Source organism: Aptenodytes forsteri, unplaced genomic scaffold (genome assembly GCF_000699145.1).
Source record: "Aptenodytes forsteri isolate BGI_AS27 unplaced genomic scaffold, ASM69914v1 Scaffold132, whole genome shotgun sequence".
NCBI lineage: Eukaryota > Metazoa > Chordata > Aves > Sphenisciformes > Spheniscidae > Aptenodytes > Aptenodytes forsteri.
In genome coordinates this window covers 10,393-24,986 of record NW_008795520.1, presented here as the reverse complement: position 1 = coordinate 24,986, position 14,594 = coordinate 10,393, and the positions used below count along the sequence as shown (strand labels likewise).

The window sequence follows — 14,594 nt, the reverse complement described above, 5'->3', positions numbered from 1 at the left end:
AGAGCGACCAACAGGAAGTGGAACTCTAAATTGTTTATTAGGTACTACAGTTACTTAGGCACAATAACAACACACTTCTATAGAAAGCTAGAAAATCTGATCATCAGGAAACATTTCTGTACTATTTCCTATCTCTTTGCTGAAAATTTGCATCTTCAAGGGAACAGGAAAATGCAAGTTTTCTCTTGTCCATTCTATTCCTTAGCTCCCTTATTATAGGGAATTTTATACTAATAAAAATCTGTCTCTGCTTGCTCACAAATCTATGTAGTTTCAAATATTTGAAGTCTGGACAATCTCAGGTATGATATTTTTCTACCAGATCTGAGACCTTAAAAACCTGGAGACCAAGATATGAAAAAATTAAATTCTAAATGAAAATTTAAACCTAATCAGATTTTATATAAAATGGATTTTGACCAAGATGCAATCTGTTATCCAAGGCATGGAGAACTGTATAGAAGAGAATGAATCCAATGTACTGTTGAGGAGGTGGGATTAACAATTTTTCACAGTTAAATTTGAGTATCTGAAGATAAAGAGTTGAAATGCAATTAGAATTAGAGATGCATGAACCTGCCTCAATACCTGAAGTTCCTGTTCACCCTCCCCAACAAAATAAATTATATTAGTGGATTAGCTATCATCTGTTTAGTCATTATTCTTTTCAATGTTCACTTAAGTTATCCTTAAGTTTGCAAACTGACTGAAATATTACACTATAGAAAAACATGTCAACAGGTTAGTTTTATAACTTCACAATGTACTCACAGCTTTCCCTGAATTCAATACTGGCAGGTAGTATCAGTTCTGGCCCATGGGTATCCTGAGGTCTAAAGAAAGATGACAAAAATTTAAACAAACAATCCATACGGGTGATATTAATTCCACTGTAAAATGACAGATTTCTCCAAATACACTGGTTCCAAGTGCTGACACAATATCCTTTCCCAAAATGACCCTTTTTTTACCTTTCCTCTAGAATCATTCAAGCTATATTTGCCTGCAAGACAACAGATCAAAATACAGGCTTGAACTGTGGAGTCTGTGATATTAATGAACATCCTCTTCTGCGCTGTATGTCAGACTGATAGGATCAGTTTGCCACCTGCCATTGACAGGATTCAAATAACAAATTATTCATGGACACATGAAAGAAAGTGAATGAAGCTCTACCTGAAACATCAGCTCTGTTACAACAAATGTACTTTGCTATCTTTAATGCCCTCAAAACAGATGAGAACATGGTCAGCTTATTTGTCCTTTCTTCTGCTAAGGAGGAAAAAAGGAGGTAAAATCTAGCCCCTACCCTCACCTGGCTGTTGCTATGCTATGTTAAGAAACAGCAGTTATTCTATGAGCCCCAGGACTATGTCCTCACTTAAACTGACTGCAGCGCTCTTTCTTATCAGTACCTATCAGAGAATTCACAGAGGAGAAAAATTAACAGAAAATTGATTTTTCTGGTGTCTACAAAAGGTTAAGCACATTATATCATTCCTCCCTTAAGCAAAAGCATTAATTGAGCTGTTCTCTGTGGTTAGGCACCTATTTTTAGGAAATACATAAAAGCTTAACGTCTTCTGCATGCAATAGCCATTTTTAACCACATGTAACACAATAGGTAGCTTTCTACTTTCCTCAGCAACTTTGATAAAGAAAGGAATGTAATATGATTATATAACCCTCATTCTCCTGAGAAATTTTAGTTATGCCACGAAGCAGAGATAGGACACTGAAGGCCTTTATTCAGCTATCTCCTGTAGCAAAAATCCACAAAATAACTTTGAAGGCTGATGTTAAAAGATCTAAAATTAATTTTAGCATATTCAATCAAAAAAACTAAGGGTACCTTTGGGTTTTGGTGGGGGTTTTTTTTGTTTTTTTTAAACTTGCAAAAACTTAAACCAACAGAGAACTCAGTTATGCCATCTAAATAATGCTTTATTATAAAAAGAGCTCACCAAAATGAAGTTCTGGGAAGCTGAAAGTTAAGGAACAGCAGGCACAGCAGGGCAATATGTACACAAATTTCTGCCAGTTCAGTTACATTTCAAACATGACAGCATGCATTCTTTTTGAAGAGCACCCAGTTAGTGTATAAAATTGTAGCATTTCCTCTGTTTTTACTGCTATAAATTTAAGATGAACTAATTTCTCGCTACCTCCACACTGTCAGAAGTGCATTGTCTTTACTGAGAACTTAATTACTTCCATAGAAGAATAACGTAATACTCACACAACATTATCAAAATAGAACTATAGTGACAACTCCAGAGAAATTTTTAATCTGTCATTATGGTATGGTAATAATGTCATTATAGGAATGGTAATAAGACAAAGAAATGTTTCAACAAATTGGCTGGTAAACCAGTGACAGATTTCAGCTGATGATTTATTTCCTTTTCTTTAGAACAAAAAGATGGTGATCCCTTTCAGCACAAAGGAAGGAACAGGATTCTCAGTCTTCCCTCCGGTGTGAGAGAAAGCGGCATGAGAGATGAGAACTGATATGGATTAGTGCAAGATTGCTTACAGAATTTTGGAAACTGGCTTTAAGAGAGAAATGAATATGAAGTAGGAAGAGGAAAGACTTCTTTAAAAAAATGTTAATTTAGTTTTACCTGTAAATTAGTTCTCTAGGAACAGATGCAGTAAGTCAATTATTTTAGCTACCTCAGTATGAGTTTCCTTCAACTAATGTACCATTTTATGCCTTCCCTAAGCACACACAAAAGAAATACTCTCTAATTAAGTTTTGCAAATTGGAAATTTAAGTTAAAATAACGCTCTGTGCTTCTGATATGATAGCAGCTAGCCAACCTGCTTTGTTATGGGATAAATTTTAAGTATATATTGTCTTTGTGCTATTGCTTTTACAGAAGAATCCTCTCTGTGGTGATGAAAATCCTCTGAGCTAAACCAGTCTAAAAGTGTAGTTAGGGTATGTCTAGCAAGGCCATAAAATATTGATTAGGTGTTGCCTCCTCTCTAAGTATAGTGTCAGGTAATAGTACACTTTAAAATTGCATTGAAAACAGTAATACCATTCTCCAGATATTTCTGTGTTCTCCTAGATTAATTGTCTATGATAAAATGCATTTAAAAAAAAAAAAAAAAATCCCCTGTCCTTGTGTGGTTGTTTTAGCCAGCATACTAGCTGTGTATAAATTTTGTAAGGCATGTTAAAATTAGGAATCAGGTAAGTGTCTGCATTCCATTAACACCACTTACATATCACTATTCTCATTTCCAACCAAACACATTTTTAAGAACTCCTGAAGGGTATCCAAGACAAAAAATGATCTTTTTTTCTTTTTTATTATACGCTTGCTCATGCTAATTGAAGTCAGTTATCTAACGAGGATGTATGCCCCAAATCCTTAACTAAATAGTCATTATCTTTTATTTCACAGAATCACACTTCAATCAGAACAACCATACCCAGTAAGTAAATTGGATTTATGCTCTCAGATTTAATTTTTTTTTTTTCCTAGAGACTAGAGTTGAAAAAATAAGGCAGCTAAGTTCTAATCTTTGGTCTTCAACCCATTCAGTGAGTGACCGGAAGAAAGTCTTATTTGCCTTGTTATTCACCTTCGAACAGCAGTGATGAACACACACAAAAAGAACAGACAAGGACATTTAGTACAGAGGTGGACTAGTTGTACAGTAACAAGAACCTGGAACTGCTCAGTGAAGATTTTTTGGGTCTTCAAACTAACATAGCAGTTACTTCACTCCACGGTTACTGTCCTTAGAGTTCGCAAAATGAGACCAGAGTATCCCAGAGGAAGCCTAACTAAAGATTCACAAAATACATCCACAAAGGGGAAGAATTCAGTTTACTTGAGCAACTCATTGCCTGGCATTTCCTAATTTGACAGCCTGACTTTGCTAATTTGTTAATTTCAACCCAGTAAATATATCTGAGAAAAAGCATGTGATAGAAATGCTGTATTTAGATAAATAACTCTCTGTAATTACACAAACACATACTATACACATATAAGATATACACAGAAATAAAATAGCAACGTCAATGCTGGTGATAAAAAAAGATCTCTGCAGTTGTAGCTATCACAAACCTAAGTGTAATTTGGATGCCTCTCCCAAAACATTTTCTGCACGCAGGTACCAAGGTGAAAAAAACCCCGGTGTATAGTAACAGTAAGACTGGTATGCGTATTGTCTTCAGAAGGAATTTTAAAAGTTTAAAAAAGCAAAGATGCAGCTTACAGATGGCTCTGTATTTTTGAAATATACAACTATAGCACAAGATAATCCTCTTTATAACAAGTGCTCTTGCTGAAAGGCAGAAATACAGAAATTTAATAATCTTCATACACATACAAATGCACAGCTAGAACTCAAGAAATATTAACAGTAGAAGCCTCAAGAAATTGACAGGCTATATCACAAAGAAGTTTTGTTGATCTTTTATGAGAGAGAAAAACTACAGTTAAAACACTAGCAATTTAACAAGATGGAGTTAAATCTTCAGCAACTTTAATAAAAACAGTTCTGAAAAAGATACTCGAGATGCCTAGGCACTCTAAAAAGAGAGTGCAGAGTAGAACCGAGTTGCATTCTACTGTGACTTCACTGAAAACATTTGAAAGATGTCCCTGCTACAAAACACTAGAACAACAGGAATTCAGTTCAGGTGGAAGCACAGTTTTCTGCCTTTTTTTTTCTTTTTTCTTTCTACTACTCACATCTCTGAACTCTGTTTTCTGTCTAGTGAATAATAAATCCACCTAAAGGTATTAGAAGCTTCATACTAGAAGCTTTACAACTTGAATCACTGCACTTTTTAACCCTGCAGCACATTTACCTTACCTTTCATCCACTGATCACAGCACTTCATCTAAATTTAAAAGCTGATTTATGTAGACAGCAATACAGTCTTGTATTTTTCTTAAGATTTGAAAAAAATTCTTTTCACAGAATCACAGAGTCGCTGAGGTGTGAAGGGACCTCTGGAGATCATCTGGTCCAACTTCCCTGCTCAAAACAGGGTCAACTAGAGCAAGTTGCTCACGACCTTGTCCAGTCAGGTTTTGAGTATCTTGGAGGATGGAGACTCCACACCCCCTCTGGGCAATCTGTTCCAGTGTTCAATCACTCACAGTAAAGAAGTTCCTCCTATCAGGTATTTACACACATTGATAAGATCTGCCCTGAGCCATCTCTTATCAAGGCTATGTTATTCCAACTCTAGGTACCCAGTAATTCATTTCATAAATATGCTCTTTTTATCAGAACTGACCAAGACATTGGACTCCAGAGAAAAAACAATCACACAGAAGCCTAAGTTGAAAGGGACCTCTAGAGATCACGTGCTCCGACCTTCTGTTGAAAGCAGGGCTTTATCCAGGGTTATCCAGAGCCTTGTCAAGCAGAATCTTGAAAATTTCCAGCGAGGGAGATTCTACCAGTTCTCTGGGCAACATATTCCAGTGTTCACTTGGTCTCACAGTGAAGATTCCGCCCCCGCTCCCTATAGCCAGACAATTTTCCCCTGAAGCAACTTCTGCTCGTTGCCTCTTCACCTGTCAATGAGCATCCTTGTGATGACAGCACCTCCATCTTCTCTATAACTACTAGATAGTGGAAGATTGTGATTAGATCCACCCTGAGCCACCTTTTCTCTAGAATGAAAAAACCCAATCCCTTCAACCTTTCTTCATATGTCGAGTTCTTTAATCCTCTAATCATCTTGGTGGAGATGTCTCTTCACAGGACTGTTTCCAGTTTTTCAATCTCTCCCCTGAACTGGGGGCACCAAAACTGGACACAGTAGTCCAGGTGTGGCCTAACAAGAGCCAAGTAAAGTGGGATAATCACACCCCTTGATCTGCTGGCTGTGTTCTTGCTGATGCAGCCAGGATGTAGTTTGCCTTCACTGCTGCAAGGGTACACTGCTGACTCAAGTTTAGCTTGCTGTACACCAGGACCCCAGGTTCTTTTCAACAGAGCTAGCTACAGTCCAAATGGTCAAACTTCAGGCTACATTGTTCTTGGCATTTTCTGTCTCATGTCCAAGACCTCACATTTACTTTTGTTAAACTTCATGCAATTCTTGTTGCATAGGTGTCTCTGAACAGTGGCTCTTCTTTGTGGCTTATTTGCTGTCCTCCAAGTTTGGTATTACCCACAAACTTGGTGACAATGCATTCAATCCTGTCACCCAGATTGTTTATACAGTTACTGAGTAGTATCAGATCCAATATTGACCTTGAGAAACTCAACTCACGACCAGCTGCCAAGTTCAACTTTGAGCCATTAACCATCACCGTTTCAGCCCGACAGTTTGGCCAGTTTTCCACACATCTTGTGGTCCACTGATCCAGACCATATGTTATCAACAAGGATGTTCTGGGAGATTGTGACAATGCCTTGCTAGAATCAGGTAGATGATATGATGCCCAGAGCTCTCCCCTTATTAACTATGCAAGTTGTTTCATCATGGAAGCCAGTCAGGTTGGCCAAGCAGGATGTATCCGTAGTAAATCCATGCTATCTTTTCTTAACCACTTCCTTGTCCTTTGTGTGCCTTGAAATAGCTTCTACGAGGACTTGTTCTACAATTTTCCCAGGGCCTGAATTAATGCTAACTGGTCCATATTTTCTGGATCTTCCACTTTGTCTTTTCTGTAGATGGGTGTCGTATTTGCCCTTTTCCAGTCATTCAGTACCTCTGATCTCCACGACCTTTCAAAGATGAGACAGTGGCTTTGCAATGATGTCAGCTAACTCCCAGCATCTTTGGATGCATCCCATGAGGTCTTCTCTATTTATGATGGAAAATAGAGACAATTTTTGAAGCAATGCTAATATTAAAAGACATTGTCTAACAAGGAATTGAGTCCTTTTGGATGGGCACAAACTGAATTTGAACAAGGTATTATGAATACATGGAGACTGAGTAGCAAGAAAATGGCATACGATTTAAAGTCAGTGTTTTCCACTATGGCTTTGGAAACAAACTGAATATGCAGGGCATGGAAAGTGTCGTCCTGTACCTGAAAAAAGGGCCTATGAGCAAAATGGGATAGCATTTATCTACCTAATAACAGCCACTATATCATAAAAGCAAAAATCAAGAAGGAGGTGTTATATGTATTTATAAATTACATAACAAGACAAGCATTCAGAGGTAGCTAAATTCTTGCTCACAAGACTTGCCAACAACACTACCATAAAAATAGAAATGATCTGGTTATTTCCCTCTCCAGAGTAAATCACATCATCTTGCCACTGACAATGAAAATTTCAAATAATTGTACTTTTTTTATTAACAGCATTTCATATGACATGCCTAACCACAAATAAACAATGGTGTGACGTGACTATCAGCTTGGCTTTACAAAAAGAGAACTACAAATAAAAGAATATTGAAGCAAAGGAATTTTTTTTTTTTTAATATTCTTAAGTTTTTTGCTTTGGTTGTTAATCCTGGGTTTTATTTGGAGTGAGATCTCAAAGGAAATCTCATTTTCCATAGGGAAAATCAGGTAGTTTAAAATATTTTAACACACTGCTTGATCTATCAGAAAAACGTACCCAGTTTTTTCCATTATGAGAAGCAATGGATTACACATTTCCTACCTGCTTTCCTGTCTGCGGTAATCTTGCTGCTGTTCTATTCTAATCATCGGCTTCACCATTCCTCGTTCGGCTCTGCTGGATGCTGATGATGTCCTGTCACCATCAAGCCTGCTGGTGCTCTAATTCAAAACAGCGGGACAGGTTCTTAGCATGCAAACATTGGATTAGCCAGTATTTGTGCTTGGCACTATTAAAATGAAGTGTCAATTTGAGGCTTGAAAAGAGATGGCAAAACAGAAGAGTACAGCACAGAATCCAGCAACTCAGCAGGTGTTTTCACCACAACGAAGCATTGAAGAGCACACTTGAATTCAAAAGACGACAATGGCCAGCTAGGGGCAGCTATTTGTTAATGCACAGCAAGAACATATAATGAAAATCTCAAACGTCTTTATTTAAAAGTTGCATAGTTATCAATACAAAGTAAGAATGAATAGTTAGTGAAAACTTTAGCTGAGAGACAAAGTTAAACATATTAACAGATTTAAAACTGGCTACGCTCCCCTACCCGGCTTCTGCAATAGCTCCAAGTGCTTACATTATTGATCCATGCCATAATTTATCCTGTTTTGAAGGCAAGTCTGATCTGCTAGACAGTACGTAATCTTCCAAGACAAGAAGTGGCAATTCAAACTATGCAATTTTTTATGTACAATTTCGTTTGTTTTCTTTCAGTGTCACAAGCTCCTTAATAAGAAGCTTTTAATTTATGATTTCCAATTACATCAAACCCTATCAGGAAGGGGAAAAACATGCTGCTTTAAGCAGCAAAATATGTAGCAATTATTTTTCAGTATAAACAGTTGAAAACAAAACATCAGTAAAATATGAAGTGTTTCCACATTTCCTAAGAAATTTCTAGGACTAAATAATTTGCTTTGACACAAGAAAACCTATCAAAAAGTGCATCTCAAAACAAGAGTTTGAACAAAATAGTTTTTTCAGTACTGACATGCCAATCCATGAATCACTTTTCATCACCAGGTCTCAGAGAACTTCAATGAAAGTTATTGTTACCCCTTTTCCAACTAGAAAAGCAAACTCATAAGAGCAACCGTTAGAAAACAAGTGATTCACCAGTGATTTAACAAGATGTCATGCACATTCTTAAACAGTACAACTCAAAAAAAGAAAAAAAAATTTCCCAAGCTTCCCTAGGTCCACTAAAAGTATTTTTCTAATGAGTCTGAAAAGAATGAGGTATGCTATACAATAATGTCAGAAACTCCAATTCTGAACAATTTTGAGGCATTTTAATAGTTTACAAAGTTGGGGTTTTTTCCTTCCAAAACATCACTAAATAAATTCCTATCAGAGGTAAAGAATGCATCCAAGATAAAAGAAAGCATTTTCACAAACAAAGCTACAAAGAAAGGAGAAAACCTGAATCAGAAGTCTGTGGCAAGAAAAAAAAAAAAAATTTAAGACTATCAGAGTATTATTAATACCTACACTGCCAGAACAATATCACTAAATTCCTTTACATGTATTTCAATTTGGTAATAGTAGTAATAAAACATAAAAGGAAATGCATTTCTGGGAGGACTACTACATTTCATACTGCTGAAATAATTCATTCTCTCATTTCATCTGAGGCATGTGATCATAGCACCAAGAAAGGCATTAACCACTGTGTCATTTTACTCTATTTGTTTGCTCTTGGAAAATGCAACTCTGGCACAGAATTTATTAACAGAAAGGCAGTGCAGAAAGAAAGCAAGAAAAGATTTTCACCTCATAAAATGTTTATAACTATGACTGCAGAGACAGTTTGTTTAGTCAATGCGTGTACGTGAGCTCTACTGAAGTCAAAAGTCACATCCATTAAATTTTAAAAGCCTAGTTAAATTAAAATTGAACATCCTTTCACATTTTATATAAAACTTTTATTTACCCTATTGCAGATGACAATAGTCATATGCTACCTACATGAGATAACGATGTATCATTTCTAAGATGAATCTCTACCTGCATGTACTCTGCCTTCAATAGGTCAGTTTGGGGAGAAACTATTCCAGGCTTGAGGAATTTCCCTTTCTAAACAAAGTTACTATTCTTGGCATGGAATGCATGCCAAATGCTAATACAAACTTAAATAGAACCATTTTGTGGAAAAATAACAAATAGTAGTAGTAGTAATAATAATGCTGCACATGATACCTAAGCCCACCCACAACAGGAAATGGCTGGGGAGAATGATGAACTGGCCGCACTTTACCAAATACTACTGATGTTATAATTTTGACCTATCTTACACATGATCTTTTATTATTTATTGCTAATTTAGCCATAATATAATACCTTGCTTGCTGGTAATGCTGTTCCACTGTGAACATCTCCCTCCAGATCAAATGTGGTTTCCTGAACAGCTCTAAAGGCAAGTAACATTTCAAGTACTTTTTAGAAATTACATTGTTAAACATGTAACAAACAAGGAACAGAGCAGCTAAAATCAGTAAATCAATATTCAAGAGGTATACCATAAGTCCAGTTAATATTCACTTTTTAAAACACTGTAATAATTCTTTACATAAAAACACTACAAATATTTGTAAAGATCATTTCCTTTGGAAAAACAGATTCTTAGTTACATTTTTTCCCCCAGTCAAGTGAGAAAATACAAATATACATAAGCATAATATAAATATAAAACCACATAAAAATACGTTCAAGGTACTGTATTCACTGTAGTAGACTTGATACAGTTTTTTGCTCAGCTCTTCAGTACTAAATGTACAAAAATCTTGATAATGTAAATCATTTCTAAATCATAGTAATGCATTTTATTATCTGCTTATTCTAAAGATTTAAAAAAATATTTGATTGTTCAAGCGGCAATAACCCTTTGCCAGAGATTTTGCTGTCCAGATAAAGCTCTGCAGTAGTACAGTGCTTTGCGGTTGACTATGTAAACCTGCAAGAGCATTTGTTTATTGATCTGCAGGCTAGATGTAGAATGAACTCAAGATTTAAGCAGAAATATTACATGACAGCTAAATGGCTGGAGGTCTTCCTGCAGACAGGTCCTACAACAAGCACACAGTGTACTTCCACAGTAAAATAAAGTGCCGAAAAAATAATGGTTAAAGTACAGATCTCTATTAACTCAGCAGATTAGCCAGAAGAGCCTCTTTTCCTAGGTATCTCTCTCATTCATCTCCAAGCCAATTTGTTTCTTTTCTAAACCACAGTATACTACAATAGTAGCCTCTTTTGGACCCGGAGAGGATGGAAGATGTAATGTTATTTTTTTCCATGCTATACAAGTCTGATTTTAAGATTGTTTCTCCTGAATATTTCTATAGCCACTAAACAGAATACCTGAACCCCTAGAAGTCACTAAATCTATAACCAGTATTTTTATTATGCAGCTATCAAAAATATGAATATACAGAGAAACAACAGGACGGACTTCTGGACTGTTAGTCCTTGCAACACGGAAACTAGAAGATAAGTAATCACACTGTAAAAAGTGTTGCTATATTGAGACATTTAGTTCCCTATCTTGACAGTTTCATTTCTTGACTACCCTACTTAATTTCTAAATCCTTCTAGTGGAATTTTAAAAGTTACTATCTGAGAAAAAGCAAAAACCAGCCTCTCTGAAAACATTCAGCGAATTCTTTACTTTTCCTGGAGGTTGGATGAACTTTGAAATACATTAACATAAGGCATTCCACTGCTTTTAACACAGATGTAAGCATCAGGAAAACTTGTCTGAATACTTCATAATGAAAAAGACACTTGCCAATCCTAAAAAAAATCACAAGGTGGAGCTCAAGTATTAAAATAGTTATTATATATTTAACACTTAAAAGCAGCTACTCAGAACTCATTTAAAGTCATACTCTAGTCACAGGCCATTTATAATGCTCTCATTCTCTATTTTTTTCCAAGGCTCCTCCCTTCACCTCAGTGGGAAGAAAATAAATTTTACTCACCCAGTTTTGTGTCTCGGACCTTTGACCATAAGACTTGCATCAATAGGTCTTTTAGGAATAATATGGTCCTGAGTGGGATCCACAAACTTGAACACATGAGATGTCCCAAACTGAACCTTCATTCCACTTTGCAGCATAGTGGTTTCTGAAATACGCTGACCTTCCACGTAGGTTTCGGCATCAATGCTTCTTGGGGTTACAGTAACAACTCCATCCATATTAGTGAGGTCACAATGATGAGGCTGAATTCCTGGACCAAATAACTGGAAATAGAATTAATTAACATGGAATAAACTAAACTATACAGCAGCAGAAATTAAAACAAAAAGATTGAGCTGCAGCTTACCCTATTTACAGACTAGTAACTTAACTTTGCTTGCTTATGAATTTAATACAGAGGAGTGGTACTAAAATCAGTTGAGTTTCACTTCAATTTTCCTTGCAACAGAGATAATAAAACACGCATTTAACTAAAATGTGCAGCAGAAATCCATTAATGAAAAGTTTTTCACTTTTTTGGTCATATGCTGTTCAGAACTGTTTTCTTCTACTTCCTGTTTTGATGTGAAATCTCACAATGCAAGTATTTACAAGTCAACTAACTGCAGTGACGTGGACCCAGGGTGCTATAAGAGACTCCCTGGCACGAACTTCATACAACTATGTTTTTTTTATGTATTTAAGAAATCCTGCCTCACCCAAAGGGGTTGAGACTAGGAATTGAAAGCCATTAAGCAGTTACGATAACACTGATATGTACCATTTGATCCAGTGACAAAAAAGAATACCCTGTTTTAAATAATGAAAGCCTTACTTTCCTCTTAAAGCAAGAGAGAGGAAATAAAATAAATCAGTTATGACCATTAACATGAAATTGCAGCAATATTTTACTCTTCTAGCTTTGAAAGGTATTCACAGAATATTTTACTAGTTTCCACAATTACACATAACTGACTAGAGAGCAGATCAGTTCTGTCATCTGAGTCTACCTTTTTTCCATACCTGAATGGAATTGTCATCAAATTTTTCTGTTCCAACTTCAGTGACACTTAGTTGTAGACGATAGAGCTTTGGCTTATCTCTGGAGTCAGAACCATCTGTACAGCAAGTGACAAATATTAATTTGCAAGTTATTAAAGTTCAAATACACAGTATTTCCACATTATTGCAATTTAGTTCAGAGTAGCAATGTTCACCAAAAAAAATAACTGAGTGATATTCTTTCAAGATTTGTTGGGAACTTAGTTGTTCATTGTAGTGTAAAAACATTGAAAGTAGACAGAGCCCACTCAGAGTATTTTCTACAAGTGCAAAGAACAAAGTAATCAAGAACTACTATTCTGAACATACTTTGAAAAACTTCCTCTATTTCCTTAGTAGTTTAAGGAATACAATTTTTGTTAAATCTCTTTTATACAGGTATACCAATATGGGTTTAAAAGATTTAGAAAATAAGATATCTGCAGATCTCTATAATAATAGTATTTATTGAACTTACTAAAAGTACAGATTATCAGCAATATCTACTATCAGGTGGCCAACATGCCAAACTGTTTCCTATCCATCAGATACTGAAATAGGGCGATATTAAAAAAGAATCTTACAAAGCGTTTACTTATGACAGCTTTAGTCTTGATATACAGGACTAGCATTTCTGGCCTCATCTTTATGGTCCCATTGACCTATATTTTAATCTCGCAGAAAATGAGGTCAAAGATAAAGTTCGTCTTCCTTCTCCCCCCAGAAGAGCATATTGTCCAAATAGAATAAAATTTCACAAGATACACTGGATGCAGCACAGGATTTAGCTGCTGCCTTCACAGGCTAACACAGATGGGTTTTGGCATACATATAAATCCTCCCCACCTCCCAGAAAACACTACAACTTTAAATACTATCAGATACTAAAGTAATACTGTCACTTCTGACTTCTCTCCAATTTCTCCTCCAAAGAGAAGGTGCAAAAAAGGAAGGCTGCAAGACAAAGAATGTCTTACCTGTGGACATGAACAATGATTTCAAGTCATCCCCAAAAAGCATTAGAGAATATTATTAAAGCCTCGGCACATACAGCGATACTGTCTTCAGTAGGATACTAGTCATCTTCAAATTTTAAATGAAAGTCAATATAAGCAGAACCTCCATAAATCTAATTGTAAACTCCCAGCATTACTACCAGGATCTGTTTATTAAAATCAGAATGCAAGCCATTTAACCATACAATTTCACTTAGTCTATGAAGTCCTCTATCAATCCTTCAATGAACAGTATTTAAAGGAATTAAAAGTCAACAGCGCAGAGAAAACTTAACTGTTAAGAACCATACACTGACTAAAAGCAGAAGATACAAAGAAAGGAAGGCAACAGTACAAAAGAACGGAAAACACAAAGTGATTGGAGGGGGGAAGAAGCTGGGTTATCGATGAAGAATGGTACCAACAGAGTTTTACATGATTTTGACATGGGAAAAAGTATAACGGGTGCTCCTAGTAGTAAGCTTCTCCTGGGGGTGTTGTGATGTTATTGGGACATAAAGACATCAGCCAGAGACAGTCCATAGACTAGTACTATAAATACCAAAGTTAAGTGCTGATACTATAGTAATATCCAGTTATTGAACATACTTAGAATCAGTATCATAATGGTAGTATGTCATCCATCACAAAAGAAGTATTAAACATAAGAGCACTCAGTCCTCTAAACATTTTTCAGGCATAGGGATAAGCCTATTATTAAGTCCCAATGTATGAATCTATAGAGACATACATCTAATATCACTGTACAATAGAAAAGGTAATGCTAATACAGTATCTTCAGCAATTTAAATTGCGTGCAGTTTTTAATACTTAACAATGCTAATCAGAAATTATATGGTTGCATCTTCAATGTCAGCAAATGCAGACATGTAATATGCTACTGAATACATTTGGCTGCTTACCCCCAATTCTCTGAATCATTATGTCTCCCCACAACTTACACACCAAAACCTAGCATAGCTCCTTCATTTATTTATTTATGAATCCAAAAGTCAAACATTTC

The 14,594-nt window shown here is 35.9% G+C and overlaps 1 protein-coding gene across 2 annotated transcripts in view; it reads right to left on the bottom strand.

Annotated features, from left to right (window-relative positions):
• AFDN (afadin, adherens junction formation factor) overlaps positions 1-14,594 on the bottom strand; it is an 84,019-nt gene that overhangs the window by 62,325 nt on the left and 7,100 nt on the right. For both annotated transcript variants that reach the window (XM_009281753.1, XM_009281754.1), the window contains exons 3-7: positions 12,558-12,652; positions 11,556-11,818; positions 9,916-9,985; positions 7,615-7,733; positions 772-833 (exon numbers count right to left, since the gene is read on the bottom strand). In XM_009281753.1, the coding sequence (XP_009280028.1) occupies positions 772-833; positions 7,615-7,733; positions 9,916-9,985; positions 11,556-11,818; positions 12,558-12,652 (609 nt within the window). The remainder of the gene's footprint in view (positions 1-771; positions 834-7,614; positions 7,734-9,915; positions 9,986-11,555; positions 11,819-12,557; positions 12,653-14,594) is intronic.